Source organism: Grampus griseus (genome assembly GCF_964374135.1).
Source record: "Grampus griseus genome assembly, chromosome: 6".
In the NCBI taxonomy this organism is placed as follows: Eukaryota; Metazoa; Chordata; class Mammalia; order Artiodactyla; family Delphinidae; genus Grampus; species Grampus griseus.
The window spans coordinates 21093849-21114203 of NC_139000.1; the positions used below are offsets into that span (position 1 = coordinate 21093849).

At 39.6% G+C, this 20355-nt stretch overlaps 1 protein-coding gene across 1 annotated transcript in view; it reads right to left on the bottom strand.

The window, feature by feature from the left end:
• The window catches only part of HSDL2 (hydroxysteroid dehydrogenase like 2), an 88001-nt gene that overhangs the window by 28302 nt on the left and 39344 nt on the right, over window positions 1–20355 (bottom strand). Inside the window, exons 7-8 of the mRNA XM_082655714.1 lie at window positions 10622–10816; window positions 8872–8943 (exon numbers count right to left, since the gene is read on the bottom strand). Of these exons, the coding sequence (XP_082511840.1) occupies window positions 8872–8943; window positions 10622–10816 (267 nt within the window). The remainder of the gene's footprint in view (window positions 1–8871; window positions 8944–10621; window positions 10817–20355) is intronic.

Genomic DNA, 20355 nt, shown 5'->3' on the forward strand with positions numbered 1-20355 from the left:
TAAGTGACAGGGACAGGACTTGTACCCAGATCTGTCTTATCCCAAAGTCTAGGCGTTCAGTAACTGTCTATTAGAAACTATTAGAAGTCTAAAACAAGATAAAAACTCATGAAGGTGACCAGATATAAAATAAATATAAAAAGTTAGTTTCCCCCTTCTTATTTATAACGTGTCTTGTTTAAGAAAGCATTTCAATATGTCTAATAAAATAAACACAATTCAAGAGTAAAGTAAAAAGGAGTGAGGTTTTAAAATGGCAATTGGAATACTCAGTGACACACCTAAGGTTACATGGCAGTATGTGGCACAGCAGGAATTCCAACCCAGGCAGTCTGACTGGGTAATGCTTCCTCTTCATTTTCTTCTATGTCTAACTATGTAATTTTATATAGCCAACATAAAGGCTGAGCAGAGAACCAAGACCTAAACTCAGCAGAACTGGACCAAGCAGAGGCTGCTAAAAGTGAGGAAAGCAAAGACACAGGCTTCCTTCAAGTTTCTGGAGGCAGAAAATATATAGGAATGTATTTGGTTTTAGTAGGTATAATACCAGACAGAACTAAGTTTGTCATATAATAACTGCTGGAACTCCTACTTCAGGTGATTTGTCTATTAATCAATATATCATCTTTATCATCTGAGACGCCAAGGAGATGGCAGCAAAAACTACAGTGTAGCCTTGAAAGACACTTGCCAAGAGATAAACTGCATCATTTATCACCTGAAATATTTAGACATAGTATGATGACTCTGCACAAGACAATAAAACTTTAGGAGACAAAAAAAACCCCAGTAATATATTTGAAAGGTACATTCAGTACACAACAAATATGGAAACTTTTGGGAAACAAATGAAACCAAGTTCCCCTAAAACAAGTTTACCAGGTTTACGATTAGTCTCTCTATCCAAAACTTTATTCCCTTTTTTAAAAATAATATTTGTCTTCCTCAGTCAAGCAGTAATTTTTTTTTAATTTATTTATTTTATTTATTTTATTTTTGGCTGCATCGTTGGGTCTTTGTTGCTGTGCGCTGGCTTTTCTCTAGTTGCGGTGCAGGGGCTTCTCATTGCACTGGCTTCCCTTGTTACAGAGCACGGGCTCTAGGCACGCGGGCTTCATTAGTTGCAGCACACAGCCTCGGTAGTTGTGGCTCGTGGACTCTAGAGCGCAGGCTGCTCAGTATTTGTGGGCCATGGGCTTAGCTGCTCCTCGGCATGTGGGATCTTCCCACACCAGGGCACGAACCTGTGTCCCCTGCACTGGCAGGCGGATTCTATTTTTTTTTCTTTAACATCTTTATTGGAGTATAATTGCTTTACAATGGTGTGTTAGTTTCTGCTTTATAACAAAGTGAATCAGTTATACATATACACATGTTCCCATATCTCTTCCCTCTTGCGTCTCCCTCCCTCCCACCCTCTCTATCCCACCCCTCTAGGTGGTCACAAAGCACCGAGCTTACCTCCCTGTGCTATGCGGCTGCTTCCCACTAGCTATCTATTCTACGTTTGGTAGTGTATATATGTCCATGCCACTCTCTCACTTTGTCACAGCCTACCCTTCCCCATCCCCACATCCTCAAGTCCATTCTCTACTAGGTCTGTGTCTCCATTCCCATCTTACCCCTAGGTTCTTCATGACCTTTTTTTTTCTTTCTTAGTTTCCATATGTATGTGTTAGCATACAGTATTTGTTTTTCTCTTTCTGACTTACTTCACTCTGTATGACAGACTCTAGGTCCATCCACCTCACTACAAATAACTCAATTTCATTTCTTTTTATGGCTGAGTAATATTCCATTGTATATATGTGCCACATCTTCGTTATCCATTCATCTGTCAATGGACACTTAGGTTGCTTCCATCTCCTGGCTATTGTAAATAGAGCTGCAATGAACATTTTGGTACATGACTCTTTTTGAATTATGGTTTTCTCAGGGTATATGCCCAGTAGTGGGATTGCTGGGTCGTATGGTAGTTCTATTTTTAGTTTTTTAAGGAACTTCCATACTGTTCTCCATAGTGGCTCTGTCAATTTACATTCCCACCAACAGTGCAAGAGTGTTCCCTTTTCTCCACACCCTCTCCAGCATTCATTGTTTCTAGATTTTTTGATGATGCCCGTTCTGACCGGTGTGAGATGATGTGTCACTGCAATTTTGATTTGCATTTCTCTAATGATTAATGATGTTGAGCATTCTTTCATGTGTTTGTTGGCAATCTGTATATCTTCTTTGGAGAAATGTCTATTTAGGTCTTCTGCCCATTTTTGGATGGCATTGTTTGTTTTTTTGTTATTGAGCTGTATGAGCTGCTTGTAAATTTTGGAGATTAATCCTTTGTCAGTTGCTTAATTTGCAAATATTTTCTCCCATTCTGAGGGTTGTCTTTTGGTCTTGTTTATGGTTTCCTTTGCTGTGCAAAAGCTTTGAAGTTTCATTAGCTCCCATTTGTTTATTTTTCGTTTTATTTCCATTTCTCTAGGAGGTGGGTCAAAAAGAATCTTGCTGTGATTTATGTCATAGAGTGTTCTGCCTATGTTTTCGTCTAAGAATTTGATAGTGTCTGGCCTTACATTTAGATCTTGAATCGATTTTGAGCTTATTTTTGTGTATGGTGTTAGGGAGTTTTCTAATTTCATACTTTTACATGTACTTGTCCAGTTTTCCCAGCACCACGTATTGAAGAGGCTGTCCTTTCTCCACTGTATATTCCTGCCTCCTTAATCGAACATAAGGTGACCATAAGTGCGTGGGTTTATCTCTGGGCTTTCTGTCCTGTTCCATTGGTCTATATTTCTGTTTTTGTGCCAGTACCATACTGTCTTGATTACTGTGATTACTGTCTTGATTACTTGATTACTTGATTACTTCAGACTATACTTTGTAGTATAGTCTGAAGTCAGGGAGCCTGCTTCTTCCAGCTCCATTTTTCGTTTCCAAGATTGCTTTGGCTATTCGGGGTCTTTTGTGTTTCCATACAAATTGTGAAATTTTTTGTTCTAGTTCTGTGAAAAATGCCAGTGGTAGTTTGATAGGGATTGCATTGAATCTGTAGATTGCTTTGGGTAGTAGAGTCATTTTCACAATGTTGATTCTTCCAATCCAATAACATGGCATATCTCTCCATCTATTTGTGTCATCTTTAATTTCTTTCATCAGTGTCTTATAATTTTCTGCATACAGGTCTTTTGTCTCCTTAGGTAGGTTTATTCCTAGATATTTTATTCTTTTTGTTGCAATGGTAAATGGGAGTGTTTTCTTAATTTCACTTTCAGATTTTTCATCATTAGTGTATAGGAATGCCAGAGATTTCTGTGCATTAATTTTGTATTCTGCTACTTTACCAAATTCATTGATTAGCTCTAGTAGTTTTCTGGTAGCATCTTTGGGATTCTCTATGTATAGGATCATGTCATCTGCAAACAATGACAGCTTTACTTCTTGTTTTCCGATTTGGATTCCTTTTGTTTCTTTTTCTTCTCTGCTGTGGCTAAAACTTCCAAAACTATGTTGAATAAGAGTGGTGAGAGTGGGCAACCTTGTCTTGTTCTTGATCTTAGTGGAAATGCTTTCAGTTTTTAACAATTGAGGACGATGTTGGCTGTGGGTTTGTCATATATGGCCTTTATTATGTTGAGGAAAGTTTTCTCTATGCCTACTTTCTGCAGGCTTTTTATCATAAAGCGGTGTTGAATTGTGTCGAAAGCTTTCTCTGCATCTACTGAGATGATCTTATGGTTTTTCTCCTTCAATTTGTTAATATGGTGTATCACGTTGATTGATTTGCGTATATTCAAGAATCCTTGCATTCCTGGAATAAACCCCACTTGATCCTGGTGTATGATCCTTTTAATGTGCTGTGGATTCTGTTTGCTAGTATTTTGTTGAGGATTTTTGCATCTATGTTCATCAGTGATACTGGCCTGTAGTTTTTTTTCTTTGTGACATCTTTGTCTGGTTTTGGTATCAGGGTGATGGTGGCCTCGTAGAATGAGTTTAGGAGTGTTCCTCCCTCTGCTATATTTTGGAAGAGTTTGAGAAGGATAGGTGTTAGCTCTTCTCTAAATGTTTGATAGAATTCGCCTGTGAAGCCATCTGGTCCTGGGCTTTTGTTTGTTGGAAGATTTTTAATCACAGTCCCAATTTCAGTGCTTGTGATTGGTCTGTTCATATTTTCTATTTCTTCCTGGTTCAGTCTTGGCAGGTTGTGCATTTCTAAGAATTTGTCCATTTTTTCCAGGTTGTCCATTTTATTGGCATAGAGTTGCTTGTAGTAATCTCTCATGATCTTTTGTATTTCTGCAGTGTCAGTTGTTACTTCTCCTTTTTCATTTTTAATTCTATTGATTTGAGTCTTCTCCCTTTTTTCCTTGATGAGTGTGGCTAATGGTTTATTGATTTTGTTTATCTTCTCAAAGAAGCACCTTTTAGTTTTATTGATCTTTGCTATCGTTTCCTTCATTTCTTTTTCATTTATTTCTGATCTGATCTTTATGATTTCTTTCCTTCTGCTAACTTTGGGGTTTTTTTGTTCTTCTTTCTCTAATTGCTTTAGGTGCAAGGTTAGGTTGTTTATTTCAGATATTTCCTGTTTCTTGAGGTAGGATTGTATTGCTATAAACTTCCCTCTTAGAACTGCTTTTGCTGCATCCCATAGGTTTTGGGTCGTTGTGTCTCCATTGTCATTTGTTTCTAGGTATTTTTTGATCTCCTCTTTGATTTCTTCTGTGATCACTTCGTTATTAAGTAGTGTATTGTTTAGCCTCCATGTGTTTGTATTTTTTACAGATCTTTTCCTGTAATTGATATCTAGTCTCATAGCGTTGTGGTTGCAAAAGATACTTGATACAATTTCAATTTTCTTAAATTTACCAAGGCTTGACTTGTGACCCAAGATATGATCTATCCTGGAGACTGTTCCATGATCACTTGACAATAATGGGTATTCTGTTGTTTTGGGATTGAATGTCCTATAAATATCAATTAAGTCCATCTTGTTTAATGTATCATTAAAGCTTGTGTTTCCTTATTTATTTTCATTTTGGATGATCTGTCCATTGGTGAAAGTGGGGTGTTAAAGTCCCCTCCTATGAATGTGTTACTGTCGATTTCCCCTTTATGGCTGTTAGTATTTGCCTTATGTGTTGAGGTGGCAGGCAGATTCTTAACCACTGTGCCACCAGGGAAGTCCCAAAACTTTATTCCCTTGCTTGTCTCCTCTGACCTTAGCGCCTTTGTTGTCCAGTCTGACCTCAATCCTATGCTAATTGAACACTAATCAACCAGAGTCAGATGACTAAAACTGCTGTCGATAACATCACTGATGTACTAAAACTGCTGCTGTAGATTGCATCATTACTGTACAAACTCAGAGCAAGATGAATTAACAGGCTCCTGAGCCATGGACACCCTGGCCAGAGAATCATAAACCAGAGACATTCTGACCCCCAAAACTATGATTAAGAAATGTCACAAGAACTCCTTCACATGAAAACTAATATAAAACAAGGGCAGAAAGTCATATATAACTGGCTGAGATGAAAAAACAATAAAATAAAATGAAAAAGGAAATGGGAAACATGACAAACAAAAAGTATAATAGCAGAATTAAAATAAACATTAGGAGCAATATGGAAGAGAGATGAATGTGCCTAAAATCTTATCAGTAATACAGAGTACAAACTTGAAAAGGTCTCTCAGAATGCAGAAGAAAAGAACAAAAGTATGGAAATAGTAACAAAGGATAGTGAAAACTACAGGGGAAAGGGACAGGGTAGCCAGACTAAGTGTTTCTGAGGGGAATCCAGAAAAACTGGAATAGAAGCAATTAAAACTATAACTAAAGAAAAGAAGAAAAAATAAACTGGAGGTTGAAAAAAAGACTGAGTGAACTCCCTGTGTTGCAATGGGCAGGAAAAATCAATGAAGAGGGCTTCCCTGGTGGCCCAGTGGTGAAGAATCCGCCTGTCAATGCAGGAGACATGGGTTTGAGCCCTGGTCCGGGAAGATCCCACACGCCAAAGAGCAACTAAGCCCGTGCACCACAACTTCTGAGCCTGCGCTCTAGAGCCTGCAAACCACAACTACTGAGCCCGCGGGTCTAAAGTCCATACTCTGCAACAAGAGAAGCCACCACAATGAGAAGCCCGCACACTGCAACGAAGAGTAACCCCCGCTCACCGCAACGAGAGAAAGCCAGTGCACAGCAATGAAGACCCAACACAGCCATAAATAAATAAATAAATAAATTCATTGAAAAAAATAATAATTACATATATGTTATACAAAATAAATACACAAAGCACAAATACCAGAAAAAGTACAAGGCTGTCAATATTTTCCTCCCCCTTTGGAAATGAGGGATACACATTGACCTCTGGGAGAGACACTGTGAAATCAACATACAATAGATCTGGATATGGATGTAAAAAGTCACCTGAAAGAGCTAAGTTAGATCTCAGGCCAGAAATACTGAGCTACTACGTATATGACTATATTAATGTATCTACAGAAAATGTCAAGTAGAATTGCAGTTGACTGAAACATCACTTCTCCACTTAATTTTTTGTACAGGGAAGAGAGGCTTTAGCCAAAGGAATTTGAGAATTCTGACCTCAAAGATGAAGGCATCCCGCCTGCAGAGATGGATATAGGGATTGCAGTCAATGCACCTGACATATTCTGATCCCAAAGACAAAAATCACTCCTATCAAAGCCCGATGTCAGTAAACATTCTTACATTCTGCTTATCTAACCCATCTTATTCTGAGTCCATGGTCATGAAACAATCTTCTGACTATGATTCTGTTCTCTATGTCATTATGCCCAGAGGGAGAGAATGAGCTGCTCACAGCAACTCCATGTTTAGTCTGTGAGATGGCAACTCCTCATTATAAAATAAATTGGATTACTGGGGGGAAGATATGCTAATACTTCAAGTATTCAGGAGTTAGGAAATTAAGTTTACTGGTTAAGGATATGGACTTTAGAATCAGAAAAATACGAATTTAAATTCTGGCTCTGCCACCTGCCAGCTCTGTGATCTCCAATGTAAAATGAGGACAATGATACCTGCCTTGTAGGATTGTAAGTATTAAATGAGACAATGCATCCAAAGTACTTAGCACAGTGTTTACCATATGGTAGGTGCCCAATAAATATTTGTTGAAAAACAACATGAATGTATGTGATTGATAAGTGGTTCTCATTATTTAAACTTGGTATTTAAATAAGCTTAGTTTATACGCATCTTCCTCTAAAACACAGATCCAATCTTAGGGTACTGGGCAAAAATCTGGATTTCGGACTTGCCTATCTTGAAGATAGACTCTTCTAGACTTTGATAAGCTCTCTAACTAATTTCTGCCATTCTGTATGAGGCCTTTTGAGGAAAAGACTGACAGCCTTGTTTTAATACTCTGATATATCCATGTGGCAACCAAGTCAAAGATCTAATTTTTAAATTTTTTTAAAATTTAAATTTTATAAGGAGTTATCTCTAGGTGATGGGATTATGAGTGACCGTTTTCCCTTCTATATTTTTCAAATTATCTATAATACAAAAGAAAAGTTGTCTTTTTTATTATTTAATTTTTTGAAATTGCCTCCAAAAATTCGGACAAAGAGAAGATAAAGATAGAAAAGATGAGATTAAGCTAGAAGTAAAGTTTGTCACCGAAATGCATTATGGTAAGGTTCTATAAGTTTCCTAAAGGTACAGAAGAAATGTTTTCCTAAACTTTCTAGCCTCCACCTAAAGAAACTATGGTCACTAAGGAGATTCACAGAGTCTATAATGTAAAAATAACGTAAGGTCCCAGAAGCACTGCTATTCTTGTTAATAAACCATGAGAGAGGTCTCTCCTGGCGGTCCAGCAGTTAAGACACTGCACTCTCACTGTGGGGGGCGTGGGTTCGATCCCTGGCAGGGGAACTAGGATCAGTGCAGCCAAAAAAAATAAACCACGAGAGAAATTCTTCTCATGGGGTTTCACTGAAGAGTGTTTCTTCTGACATCTTTCAGTAAGTTAGTGGCATCATGCCAGAACACAAAGATTAAAATGTAAACTCTGGACCAATTCAAGAAAGCTATTGTTTCTAAACTACAAAAACAAAACAGGGCTTCCCTGGTGGCGCAGTGGTTGGGAGTCTGCCTGCCGATACAGAGGACACGGGTTCATGCCCCGGTCCGAGAAGATCCCACATGCCGCGGAGCGGCTGGGCCCGTGAGCCATGGCCACTGAGCCTGCGCGTCCGAAGCCTGTGCTCCGCAATGGGAGAGGCCACAGCGGTGAGAGGCCCACGTACCGCAAAAACAAAACAAAGCAAAACCCAAACCTCCTTTGCAGATAATTTCTCCCATAAAGTAGTCACACTGCACAAACTCTGAGAATGGTGTAAGATGTATTTTGATGTGACACATTTTTCCTCAAAATAAAGTATCAACACAAAACACCTAAAAACAATGCCAAGGAAAAGAAATAAAACCTTTAAAAAGGTGTATTTTAAAGACAACTTTTTTTTTAAATCAAATGAAAAGAATATATCAAAAACTTCTTACTGGTAGAAGGAAAAGACAACCTTCTTTGCTAGAATTAACTAAGACATTACTTGTCTAGTTTAAATTACAAAATAGGGAATTCCCTGGCAGTCCAGTGGTTAGGACTCAGCACTTCCACTGCCAGGGGCCCAGGTTCTATCCCTGGTCAGGGAACTAAGATCCCACAAGCCTCATGGCACATCTAAAAAAAAAAAAGAAAAGAAGAAAAAGCTTAAAAGCAGAAGGCGGAAATGTTCAGTTCTACATCTGGAAGAAATACATAAGTTAGTAACTTTATTTTCCTACAGAAAATATGGTCTACGTCTTACCACGTGTTGCTGGTTCCTTGGTAACTGTAACTGGCTGTTCATCCAGGAAGAAATCTGGTAACAAAGGATGGCCTGAAAAATTGACCCCAAAAATAATTAGGTTAATGTAACAACTTCAGTATATTAAGATTTTAACACCTGTTTAATAAACGTTACATGTTTTTATTTTATTGATCATTCTGGTGCTGTGGAAAAGACTCCCATGAGAAGTGTCAAACTATCTGACCTTCATTAAGCTAAAACACTTTTCCTGTAATCCAGTTATCCTCCTCTCCCTCAATAAATTTCATCTTTAAGATCCAACCAAAGAGTTGCCTATTATGTTAAGCCCTTAACTGCTCTCCCAAGAGCTTTTGCCCCTTCTCTCCTATCCATGCAACCCTTCTGTGCTACATCCCTCCAAAATGCTCTGGACTCATTTCCTACCTGGCGCCCCAGAGAGAAGGTGGTTCCTCATTAAGAAGAACTTGTTTCCCATCTCTGTCAATGTGTGTCTGTCTTTCCCTCTCAGAAGATTAAAAAAACTGGAGGGCAGAAATGCACCAGTCTTTGTTAGATCCTAACACTTAATCATAATTCCATAATCATATTAAGTTCTCAACACTCGATAGGATTTTTAATTTAAACCAAATTTAAAATTTTGTGCATAGTGCCATTGTGTCTTTAAAACCTAAAGTGATACTTACTGAGTACTATGATTGTACCATAAGCCAGGTACCGTGCCCAGCACATTATATACTTTATTGCATTTAGTTCTTACACAAATCCTGTGTAGAAATTATCTTTCCCTTATTTTAACCAAAAAGGAAAGTGAGGCTCAGAGAAAACAGGTGACATGCCTAAGGCCGCCCAGCTAGTGAGCAGCTGAGCAGAAATGGGAACTGGGTTATCTCCTCCCAAACTCCACTTGTTCCTAATCACTATACAATATTGCTTCCCTCACAGGATTGCTATGAAGGCTAAACAGATACTGTATATAAAGGTGTTTTTTAAAACTGCAAAGAGCTATTTAATTCAATTCAGTTCAAACTGAAGAGACAGGGATGATACAAATAGAAACGTGGTTTCTGTCACCTAGAAGCTCAACCTAATGAATAATATTTAAAATACACTTTTGCACAAATAAATACAACTCCCATTTGGGGCTATATTGTCTATTATATAGTATACTTTATACATAAATTAAAAATGCATCATCATCACCATCCTCACCTACAGTTACAACGGTAAGAATTATTTTTGAACAAGGGGCCTTCTGAGATCTTCTCAAATACCCCCTTGTACATGGGGTAGACCCTGTTCATTCACCTTCACCATTCATCATGAAGTTACTCTCAGACTGCACTTAAGAGACAACATTTGGAAAGCCCATAATCTTAAAAAGTTTTTGTAAAAAACTCACCACTGTATCATCTGTTACCATATCCTTGAAGAAAATTTTTACTGTGTGATTTTAAGGCCAACTTTGAAAACTAATTTTCATTTTTGGTTTCAAGATTTGGAAATGGTTAGAAGCTGATGTGACCTTCTCTATCTGTGCATCACTTAAAAAGCCTTCAACTCACTTCTATTTTCCCTTTCTCTGTTTTTCCAGTTGTGTTGGTCTGGGTTTTTCCTTTCACTAGGAGCACAGCTTTTAAAAGAGCATATTAATTTTATAATCACATAAACATGCACACAAAACAGATGTATGTCCACTGCAGAAAATGTGGAAAAACACATCACTACTTTTGAAAACTATATGCATTACCTGGTGTAACGGCATAGACGTCAAAATTTTTTATTCCTTCTTCTTTTAAGATATTTTCATCAATAATAAAGTTGCCAGTAAAACTTTTTGGCTTTTTGAAAATGCAATATGCAGCATCTGCCATGATATCAACTTTTCTACATTGGCTTTCAATACCAGATCCTCCCAGCATATCCATAGCAGCAGTGTATATGGCTGTAGAGAAAACAAACATACACATATGTAACTCTAAATCAAGTAATAGGACTATGGGAGTAACAAGCAAGACAAATAATCTCTTTATAACTCAGGTGATGAGAAAAAGGTCCAGAGAGCTTAAAGGATTTGCCAAATGTTTTACTGACATAACTGGGTAGACAACACATATTCCTTGCTCTGCACAACACTGCCTTATACAGTACTCCTTCATGAGACTATGGCAAAATTCAATTAGATTTCTGACTAAGAATGCTCAAAGAATTTGCATACCATTCTTGAGAGACAAGAAAGCCAGTGAGGAATAAGCAAGAGCACTGAGCTGTAAACCAGGTGACTGACATTTTTAAGCCAACTATGCCGTGACTTTCGGCAAGCTACTTTAACATCTTTCGGCCTCAGTTTCTTGTTTCTAAAATATGGAGCTCCTTTCCTAAGCTTATTTTCTCTTTTTCCTCTACTAGAATATAGAGACTCTGCTTTTCTTGTTCATCACTGTATCCCTAGCTCCTAAAACAATGACAAATATACCATAAACATTCAACAGATAATGGCTGGACTTGGGGGTCCCTTTTAAGTTCAGATACTACTTTCATTTAGGAAATACTAGAAAATAAAGAAAATTAAAAGGAAGAAATTTTGTTTTTGGCCACACACTGTGGCATGCCAGATCTCAGTTCCCCGACCAGGGATCGAACCTGTACCCCCTCCAGTGGAAGCGTGGAGTCTTAACCACTGGACCGCCAGGGAAGTCCCAAGGAAGAATTTTTAAATTATCTATAATCCCCCTGCCCAGAGATAATTACTATTTTTTAAATAAATTTACTTATTTGGTTTTAGTTTTGGCTGTGTTGGGTCTTCGTTGCTGTGTGTGAGCTTTCTCTAGTTGCGGTGAGCGGGGGCTACTCTTCATTGCGGTGCATGGGCTTCTCATTGCCATGGCTTCTCTTGTTGCAGAACACCGGCTCTAAGCGCCGGGCTTCAGTAGTTGTGGCATGCAGTCTCTAGAGCACAGGCTCAGTAGTTGTGGCTCACAGGCTTAGCTGCTCCGTGGCATGTGGGATCTTCCAGGGCCAGGGACCGAACCCATGTCCCCTGCATTGGCAGATGGATTCTTAACCACTGCACCACCAGGGAAGCCCAGATAATTACTATCAATATTTGCATATAATTCCCACTGTTTTCAGTGCATATAAATTTTAATTTTATTTATTTATTTATTTATTTTTGGCTGTATTGGGTCTTTGTTGCTGCACACGGGCTTTCTCTGGTTGCAGCCAGCGGGGGCTACTCTTCACTGTGGTGCGTGGGCTTCTCACTGTGGTGGCTTCTCTTGTTGAGGAGCACAGGCTCCAGGCGAGCCAGCTTCAGTAGTTGTGGCACACGGGCTCAGTAGTTGTGGCTCACGGGCTCTAGAGCACAGGCTCAGTAGTTGTGGTGCACAGACTTAGTTGCTCCGCAGCATGTGGGATCTTCCCGGACCTGGGATCGAACCCGTGTCCCCTGCACTGGCAGGCAGATTCTTAACCACTGCACCACCAGGGAAGCCCCTAATTTTTAAATTACATGTTTTTTATGAAGTAACTTGAAACTCTACCATTAATACATTATTAATTACACATTGTCAAAGTTGTAAATAGTAACAACTCAATTTACATATGTATTTTAGCTTACATTTAAAGCAATGAAAGTCAATTTGTTTAAATGTACTTTAGGTGTCAGAGTTTCTAGTAATTTAGATAAACTCTCCATTCCACTATTAAACCATCCTGAAATCATTACATACTGGAATAACTTACACATTTCAGTCCACAAGATGAAAAGTATATAGCTTTTAAGAGCCACTGACCCTTTTCACTCATTCAACAAATAGTTATTGAGCCTTACAAAAAAAGGAGGCACTCTTGGAGGTATTGGAGCAGATGAGTGGACAAAACAGACAAAAAGTCCCTACATTCACAGCAATTACATCCTAGCACACATCGCTCTTTCAAAGAGTGCACATTAACTTGGGGAATTTCCTAATAGCATTTAAATAGAAGATACTTCTCCATATTGTAACTAAAATTCCTTTACTAGGAATAATTTTTTTTACTTTACCAATAGCGCAAGAGCTCTGGCCTCACTCTTAACGTGGTAGCTTATTAATAAAAAATAGCAGGGACTTCCCTGGTGGCACAGTGGTTAAGAATCCACCTGCCATTCTGAGGGTTGTCTTTTGGTCTTGTTTATGGTTTCCTTTGCTGTGCAAAAGCTTTGAAGTTTCATTAGCTCCCATTTGTTTATTTTTATCTCCATTTCTCTAGGAGGTGGGTCAAAAAGGATCTTGCTGTGATTTATGTCATAGAGTGTTCTGCCTATGTTTTCCTCTAAGAGTTTGATAGTGTCTGGCCTTACATTTAGATCTTGAATCGATTTTGAGCTTATTTTTGTGTATGGTGTTAGGGAGTGTTCTAATTTCATACTTTTACATGTACCTGTCCAGTTTTCCCAGCACCACTTATTGAAGAGGCTGTCTTTTCTCCACTGTATATTCTTGCCTCCTTTATCAAAGATAAGGTGACCATATGTGCGTGGGTTTATCTCTGGGCTTTCTATCCTGTTCCATTGATCTATATATCTGTTTTTGTGCCAGTACCATATTGTCTTGATTACTGTAGCTTTCTAGTATAGTCTGAAGTCCAGGAGTCTGATTCCTCCAGCTCCGTTTTTTTTTCCCTCAAGACTGCTTTGTCTACTTGGGGTCTTTTGTGTCTCCAAACAAATTTTAAGATTTTTTGTTCTAGTTCTGTAAAAAATGCCATTGGTAGTTTGATAGGAATTGCACTGCATCTATAGATTGCTTTGTGTAGTATAGTCATTTTCACAATGTTGATTCTTCCAATCCAAGAACACGGTATATCTCTCCATCTATTTGTGTCATCTTTAATTTCTTTCATCAGTGTCTTATAATTTTCGCACATAGGTCTTTTGTCTCCTTAGGTAGGTTTATTCCTAGATATTTTATTCTTTTTGTTGCAATGGTAAATGGGAGTGTTTTCTTAATATCACTTTCAGATTTTTCATCATTAGTGTATAGGAATGCCAGAGATTTCTGTGCATTAATTTTGTATCCTGCTACTTTACCAAATTCACTGATTAGCTCTAGTAGTTTTCTGGTAGCATCTTTAGGATTCTCTTTGTAGAGTATCATGTCATCTGCAAACAGTGACAGTTTCACTTCTTCTTTTCCAATTTGGATTCCTTTTATTTCTTTTTCTTCTCTGATTGCTGTGGCTAAAACTTCCAAAACTATGTTGAATTATAGTGGTGAGAATGGGCAACCTTGTCTTGTTCCTGATCTTAGTGGAAATGGTTTCAGTTACTCACCATTGAGGATGATGTTGGATGTGGGTTTGTCATATATGGCCTTTATTATGTTGAGGAAAGTCCCCTCTATGCCTACTTTCTGAAGCAACTGACAAAAGGATTAATCTCCAAGATTTACACGCAGCTCATGCAGCTCAATAACAAAAAAACAAACAATGCAATCCAAAAATGGGCAGAAGACCTAAACAGACATTTCTCCAAAGAAGATATACAGATTGCCAACAAACACATGAAAGAATGCTCAACATCATTAATCATTAGAGAAATGCAAATCAAAACTACAATGAGATATCATCTCACACCAGTCAGAATGGCCATCATCAAAATATCTAGAAACAATAAATGCTGGAGAGGGTGTGGAGAAAAGGGAACCCTCTTGCACTGTTGGTGGGAATGTAAATTGACAAAGCCACTATGAAGAACAGTATGGAGGTTCGTTAAAAAACTAAAAATAGAACTACCATATGACCCAGCAATCCCACTACTGGGCATATACCAAGAAAACCATAATTCAAAAAGAGTCATGTACCAAAATGTCCATTGCAGCTCTATTTACAATAGACAGGACATGGAAGCAACCTAAGTGTCCATCATCAGATGAATGGATAAAGAAGATGTGGCACATATATACAATGGAATATTACTCAGCCATAAAAAGAAACGAAATTGAGATATTTGTAGTGAGGTGGATGGACCTAGAGTCTGTCATACAGAGTGAAGTAAGTCAGAAAGACAAAAACAAATACCATATGCTAACACATATATATAGAATCTAAAAACACACAAAAAAATGGTCATGAAGAACCTAGGGGCAAGACGGGAATAAAGACGCAGAACTACTAGAGAATGGACTTGAGGATATGGGGAGGGGGAAGGGTAAGCTGTAACAAAGTGAGAGAGTGGCATGGACATATATACACTACCAAATGTAAAATAGATAGCTAGTGGGAAGCAGTCGCATAGCACAGGGAGATCAGCTAGGTGGTTTGTGACCACCTAGAGGGGTGGGATAGGGAGGGTGGGAGGGAGGGAGACACAAGAGGGAAGAGATATGGGAACATATGTATAACTGATTCACTTTGTTATAAAGCAGAAACTAACACACCATTTTAAAGCAATTATACTCCAATAAAGATGTTTAAAAAAAAAAAAAAGAATCTGCCTGCCAATGCAGGGGACATGGGTTTGAGACCTGGCCTGGGAAGATCCCACATGTTGCTGAGCAAGTACACCCATGTGCCACAACTACTGAGCCTGCGCTCTAGAGCCCACGAGCCACAACTACTGAAGCCTGTGCACCTGGAGCTTGTGCTCTGCAAAAAGAGAAGCCACCACAGTGAGAAGCCCACGCACCGCGACAAAGAGTAGCCCCTGCTCGCCACAAGTAGAGAAAGCCCGCACGCAGCAATGAAGACCCAACCCAGCCAAAAAAACACAAAAAACATAGCTAACATTTATTATGTGTGTCCTGTGCTGGGCATGCTGCTACATACTTTACGTACATTATCTGAATGAATTCCATGAGGTATGTACTGTTATCCTCATTTTACAGATGACAGTACTCAGGCACAGAGGGGTTAAGTAACTTGTCCAAGGTTACAGGAGCTAGAATTCAAACATGTGGCTGCTTGACTCCAGAGCCAGGCTTTTAGCCACCATGTGACTAATGGGCATACTTTGTTAATCAACAGTTTTGAGTTCAGTTATCATCTTACTCGCATAAACTGCAGAATTTTTCTGTAAATATTTCAGTATGGTCTACAATGAGACTATATGTATACATACACACTCCAGTCTCACTGTAGACTACATGAATGGCATGCAAATTCTTAAAAATTATTAATTAAGAATATGCCATGTAAGTATATACATGTCATGTATGTGTGTGTACATCCATACACACACACAATGTAAGAACAAGAATGGTATTCCCAGACAACCTACTGTTACTTTAATGACCTTTCTACGGAAAATACAAAGAAGGCACAAATAAACCCCCCAAATCAGGAAATGAGCCAAACAGTTATTCTCAACAAAGTTTCTACGATGTGAACAGGCCAACCCAACAGGCGATAAGACTTACAATAAAAACAGATTAACAACATGATCAATCAAGTCAAATTCCCTGATGATTTCTGGAAAAAAATATATATATATTCAAGATTTGTAATACACCCCGGATCACAAGAATCCTAAAAGTAGCCCTAAAACTTAAGTCTTATTAAGAAATAATTGGAAAAGTATCTGTTACCTTTTGAGTGATTCTCCTGATTACAGCTTTTTTTTTTTAAAGATGTTTTTGATTGAGGAACATTTTTTTAAAGTCTTTATTGAATTTGTTACAATATTGCTTGTTTTATGTTTTGTTTTTTTGGCCATGAGGCATGTGGGATCTTAGCTCCCCCACCAGGGATTGAACCTGCACCCCCTGCATTAGAAGGCAAAGTCTTAACCTCTGGACTACCACGGAAGTCCCTGATTATAGCTTGTTTTATTGGAAATTTGGAAAAGTATGTGAATAAATTTCTTTATGTTTTCTAAGCACAAGAAATAATTTCCGCTTTTCTTTTTTTAAGTATTTTATTGTGGAGATAAGTATGTATTTTAACCATTTTTTACCACATGTATATACATTTTAACCATTCTTTTTGATGACTTGGGTGCATTTTATTGGTTTTCTTTCAGGTTAACCTTTTTGTTAAAACATTTGGCTTAACTAGCCAAGAGTTTTGTTTTTAATTGATTTTTTTTTTTTTTTTTTAATTTTTGCTTGTGTTGGATCTTTGTTGTGGCACGCGGGATCTTGCGTTGCGGTGTGCGGGCTTCTCTCCACTTGCTGTGTGCTGGGTTCTCTCTACTTGTGGTGTGCAGGCTTCTGTCTAGTTGTGGCATGCGGGTTTTCTCTCTCTCATTGTGGCACGCAGGCTCCAGAGCGCATGGGCTCTGTAGGTGAGGCGTGCAGGCTCAGTAGTTGTGGCGCACGGGCTTAGCTGCCCCGTGGCATGTGGGATCTTAGTTTCCTGAGCAGGGACCGAACCCGCGTCCCCTGCACTGGAAGGCAGATTCTTTACCACTAGACCACCAGGGAAGTCCCAGATTAACGATTTTTAAGTGTACAGTTCTTTGGCATTAAGTACATTCACAATGTTGTGCCACTATTACTGCCATTCATTCCCAGACTTTTCAAAATATCTTTTAAAAAATTTACTGGGTTGGCCAAAAGGTTCGTTCGGGTTTTTCCATAACATCTTAAATAAATTTGTTTATTATATTATAGATGTTTTGGGACTTCCTGGTGTTCCACTGTAATGAAAAAGATCCCGTATGCCTCAACGAAGATCCCACATGCCGCATCTAAGACCAGACGCAGCCAAAAAATAAAAATAAATAAATTTTAAAAAATTATAGACGTTCCATGTGTTTAACATTTTATTTGGACTTCTGTATACACTATAGTATGCTCACCATTAAGTTTACTTTCCATTCATCACCATATAGTTGATCCTCTTTACTTACTTCACCCTCCTCCTCCCTTTCCCCTCCGGTACCCACTACTCTGTTCTCTGTACCCACACACAAACGTACACTCTTTTTTTTTTTTTAATAAATTTATTTTATTTATTTATTTATTTTTGTCTGTGTTGGGTCTTTGTTGCTGCATGCGGGCTTTCTCTAGTTGCGGCAAGATGGGGCTACTCTTCATTGTGGTGTGCGGGCTTCTCATTGCGGTGGCTTCTCTTGCTGTGGAGCACAGGCCCTAGGCGCGCAGGCTTCAGTACTTGTAGCACGCGGGCTCAGTAGTTGTGGCTCGCAGTCTCTAGAGAGTGCAGGCTCAGTAGTTGTGGCGCACAGGTTTAGTTGCTCCGCGGCACATGGGATCTTCCTGGACCAGGGCTCGAACCCGTGTCCCCTGCATTGGCAGGCAGATTCCTAACCTCTGCGCCAGCAGGGAAGCCCCCACACGTACATTCTTGTATGTACACACTGAACCGAAGATACCACTGATTATAAAGTGTACCACTGACAGGGACTTCCCTGGTGGCACACTGGTTAAGAATCCGCCTGCCAATGCAGGGGACATGGTTTCGACCCCTGGTCCGGGAAGATCCCACATGCCGCGGAGCAACTAAGCCCATGCACCCATAACTACTGAGCCTGCGCTCTAGAGCCCATGAGCCACAACTACTGACACCATGTGCTGCAACTACTGAAACCCATGCGCGTAGAGCCCGTGCTCCGCAACGAGAGAAGCCACTGCGATGAGAAGCCTGTGCACCGCAATGAAGAGTAGCCCCCGCTCGCCACAACTAGAGAAAGCCTGCGCGCAGCAACAAAGATCCCACGCAGCCTAAATAAATTAATTAATTAAAAAAGAAAACAGTGTACCAATGAGGAAAAAAACCCTGCCAATTAAACTACAATATATCATCAACTGTAAGAGCGACCTGATATCAAAGATGTAAAAATGTGAAAACATGGGCATCTCAGAATCAGTGAAATACGGTATAAACTGCTTAACCTTGTTGGTAAGTAGGTCCCTTGAAAAACAGAAACCAGTTTTGGTTTCTAGTACCAAGAGAGGCCAGCTGCCACCCTGTCACCTTGACCTCCCTGGTTAGCTGAGTTCCCACGTCTACATGTAATGTGGTCCAGGTGACAGAGGACTGCAGCTATTCTGTGATGCTTTTGTCATCTTCCTCTCCACTGCCATTGCCAAGTTCAGGAGCCACCAGTTCCAGACTCCCCACCCCAGCTCACATGAAACCTATCCAAAAGTGGACCTTTGGGACTTCCCTGGTGGTCCAGTGGCTAAGACTCCACACTCCCAGTGCAGGGGGCCTGGGTTCAATCCCTGGTCAGGGAACTAGATCCCACATGCTGCAACTAAAGGTCCCGCATGCCGCAACTAAAAAAATATCCCACATGTTGCAATGAGGATCCCGCACGTGGTAATGAAGATCCCGTGTGCAGCTACTAAGACCCAACACAGCCAAATAAATAAATATTTAAAAACGAAAGTGGACTTTCCTCTTCTACCACACTTGTTCTGACCAATCCAGACGCAAGACGCAGCAGGCATTTTCAATAGCAGCCCTCATCCCTCCTCCCCTCCCCACCCTCCACGTCAGCAGAAACTATGAAATGGGTTTTGTAAAATGAGAAAATTATAGTTTTGAAGGTGACATAGTCGGGTGCTTGAGATCCTCATGTTGTGGAACTACTAAAGGCATGCTTTCTAGTCCGTTTTCTGGATGTGTTGAATTCACTGGCTTGAAAGTTCTAGACCCAGAAGGGGTAACGTAGCCAGTGTAGAGAAGGAACACCGAGCCAGGGAGGACGAAAAGTGTGGACCAGGACACTGTTTTGATTGTAGATAATATATGTCACACCGTACTCATTTCATTAAGTGCAATAAATCTCCTCTTCCTGGAAGGGCAGTAATGTTGGGAGATTGCTTCTGGTTCCAGCAAGCATAAAGAAAGAACCACTCTACTCAGTCCAGAAAGAAGACATGTGTTTTTAAAATAGAGGCCTCCCAGACAGCCAGGAGCATGAACACCGTCTCAAATCCATTCTCATTGCCTCCATCATGAATAATGCAATATTCTAGCTAGGTTTCCTGCCTCCTCTTTCCACAAACTTACAAGTCATCCTATATTCAGATGCCAAATTAAACTTCCTAAACCTCATCAACAAACCACTGCTCCTCTTTTCTTTCTTCTTCTTACTGTTCTCCTGCTTCTAAAATTCTAAAGTGGCTCTCCGCTGAATAAATTCAAGCTCCCAAACTCGGCAATCAAGCCCCTTGGGCTTAGTTTGTCCATCTTCCCCACAACCTCATACCCCCCGCCAACGTTCAGGCCAATATGAACCCATTTGCAGATCCTCAAGTTCAGAGGGAAATAAATAGCCCACAGCCCATCATGGGTACAGTATATTAAACCCCTTGTAGTTCCACCAAACACATGGTATTGTCCCATACTGCAGCCTTTTTTGTTCGCTCCGCCAGGAATGCCTTGCCCAGTCTCCTTCTTGCTAACTCCAATATTCTCTTGTGGTCTCATTTCAATTGTTCCATTAGAAAACAACCTTTCCTAACCTTTCATCTGAAATACATGGCCCTCTTGTTACGTTTTAAAAGTATCCTGTACATAATTCATTATGCCGTG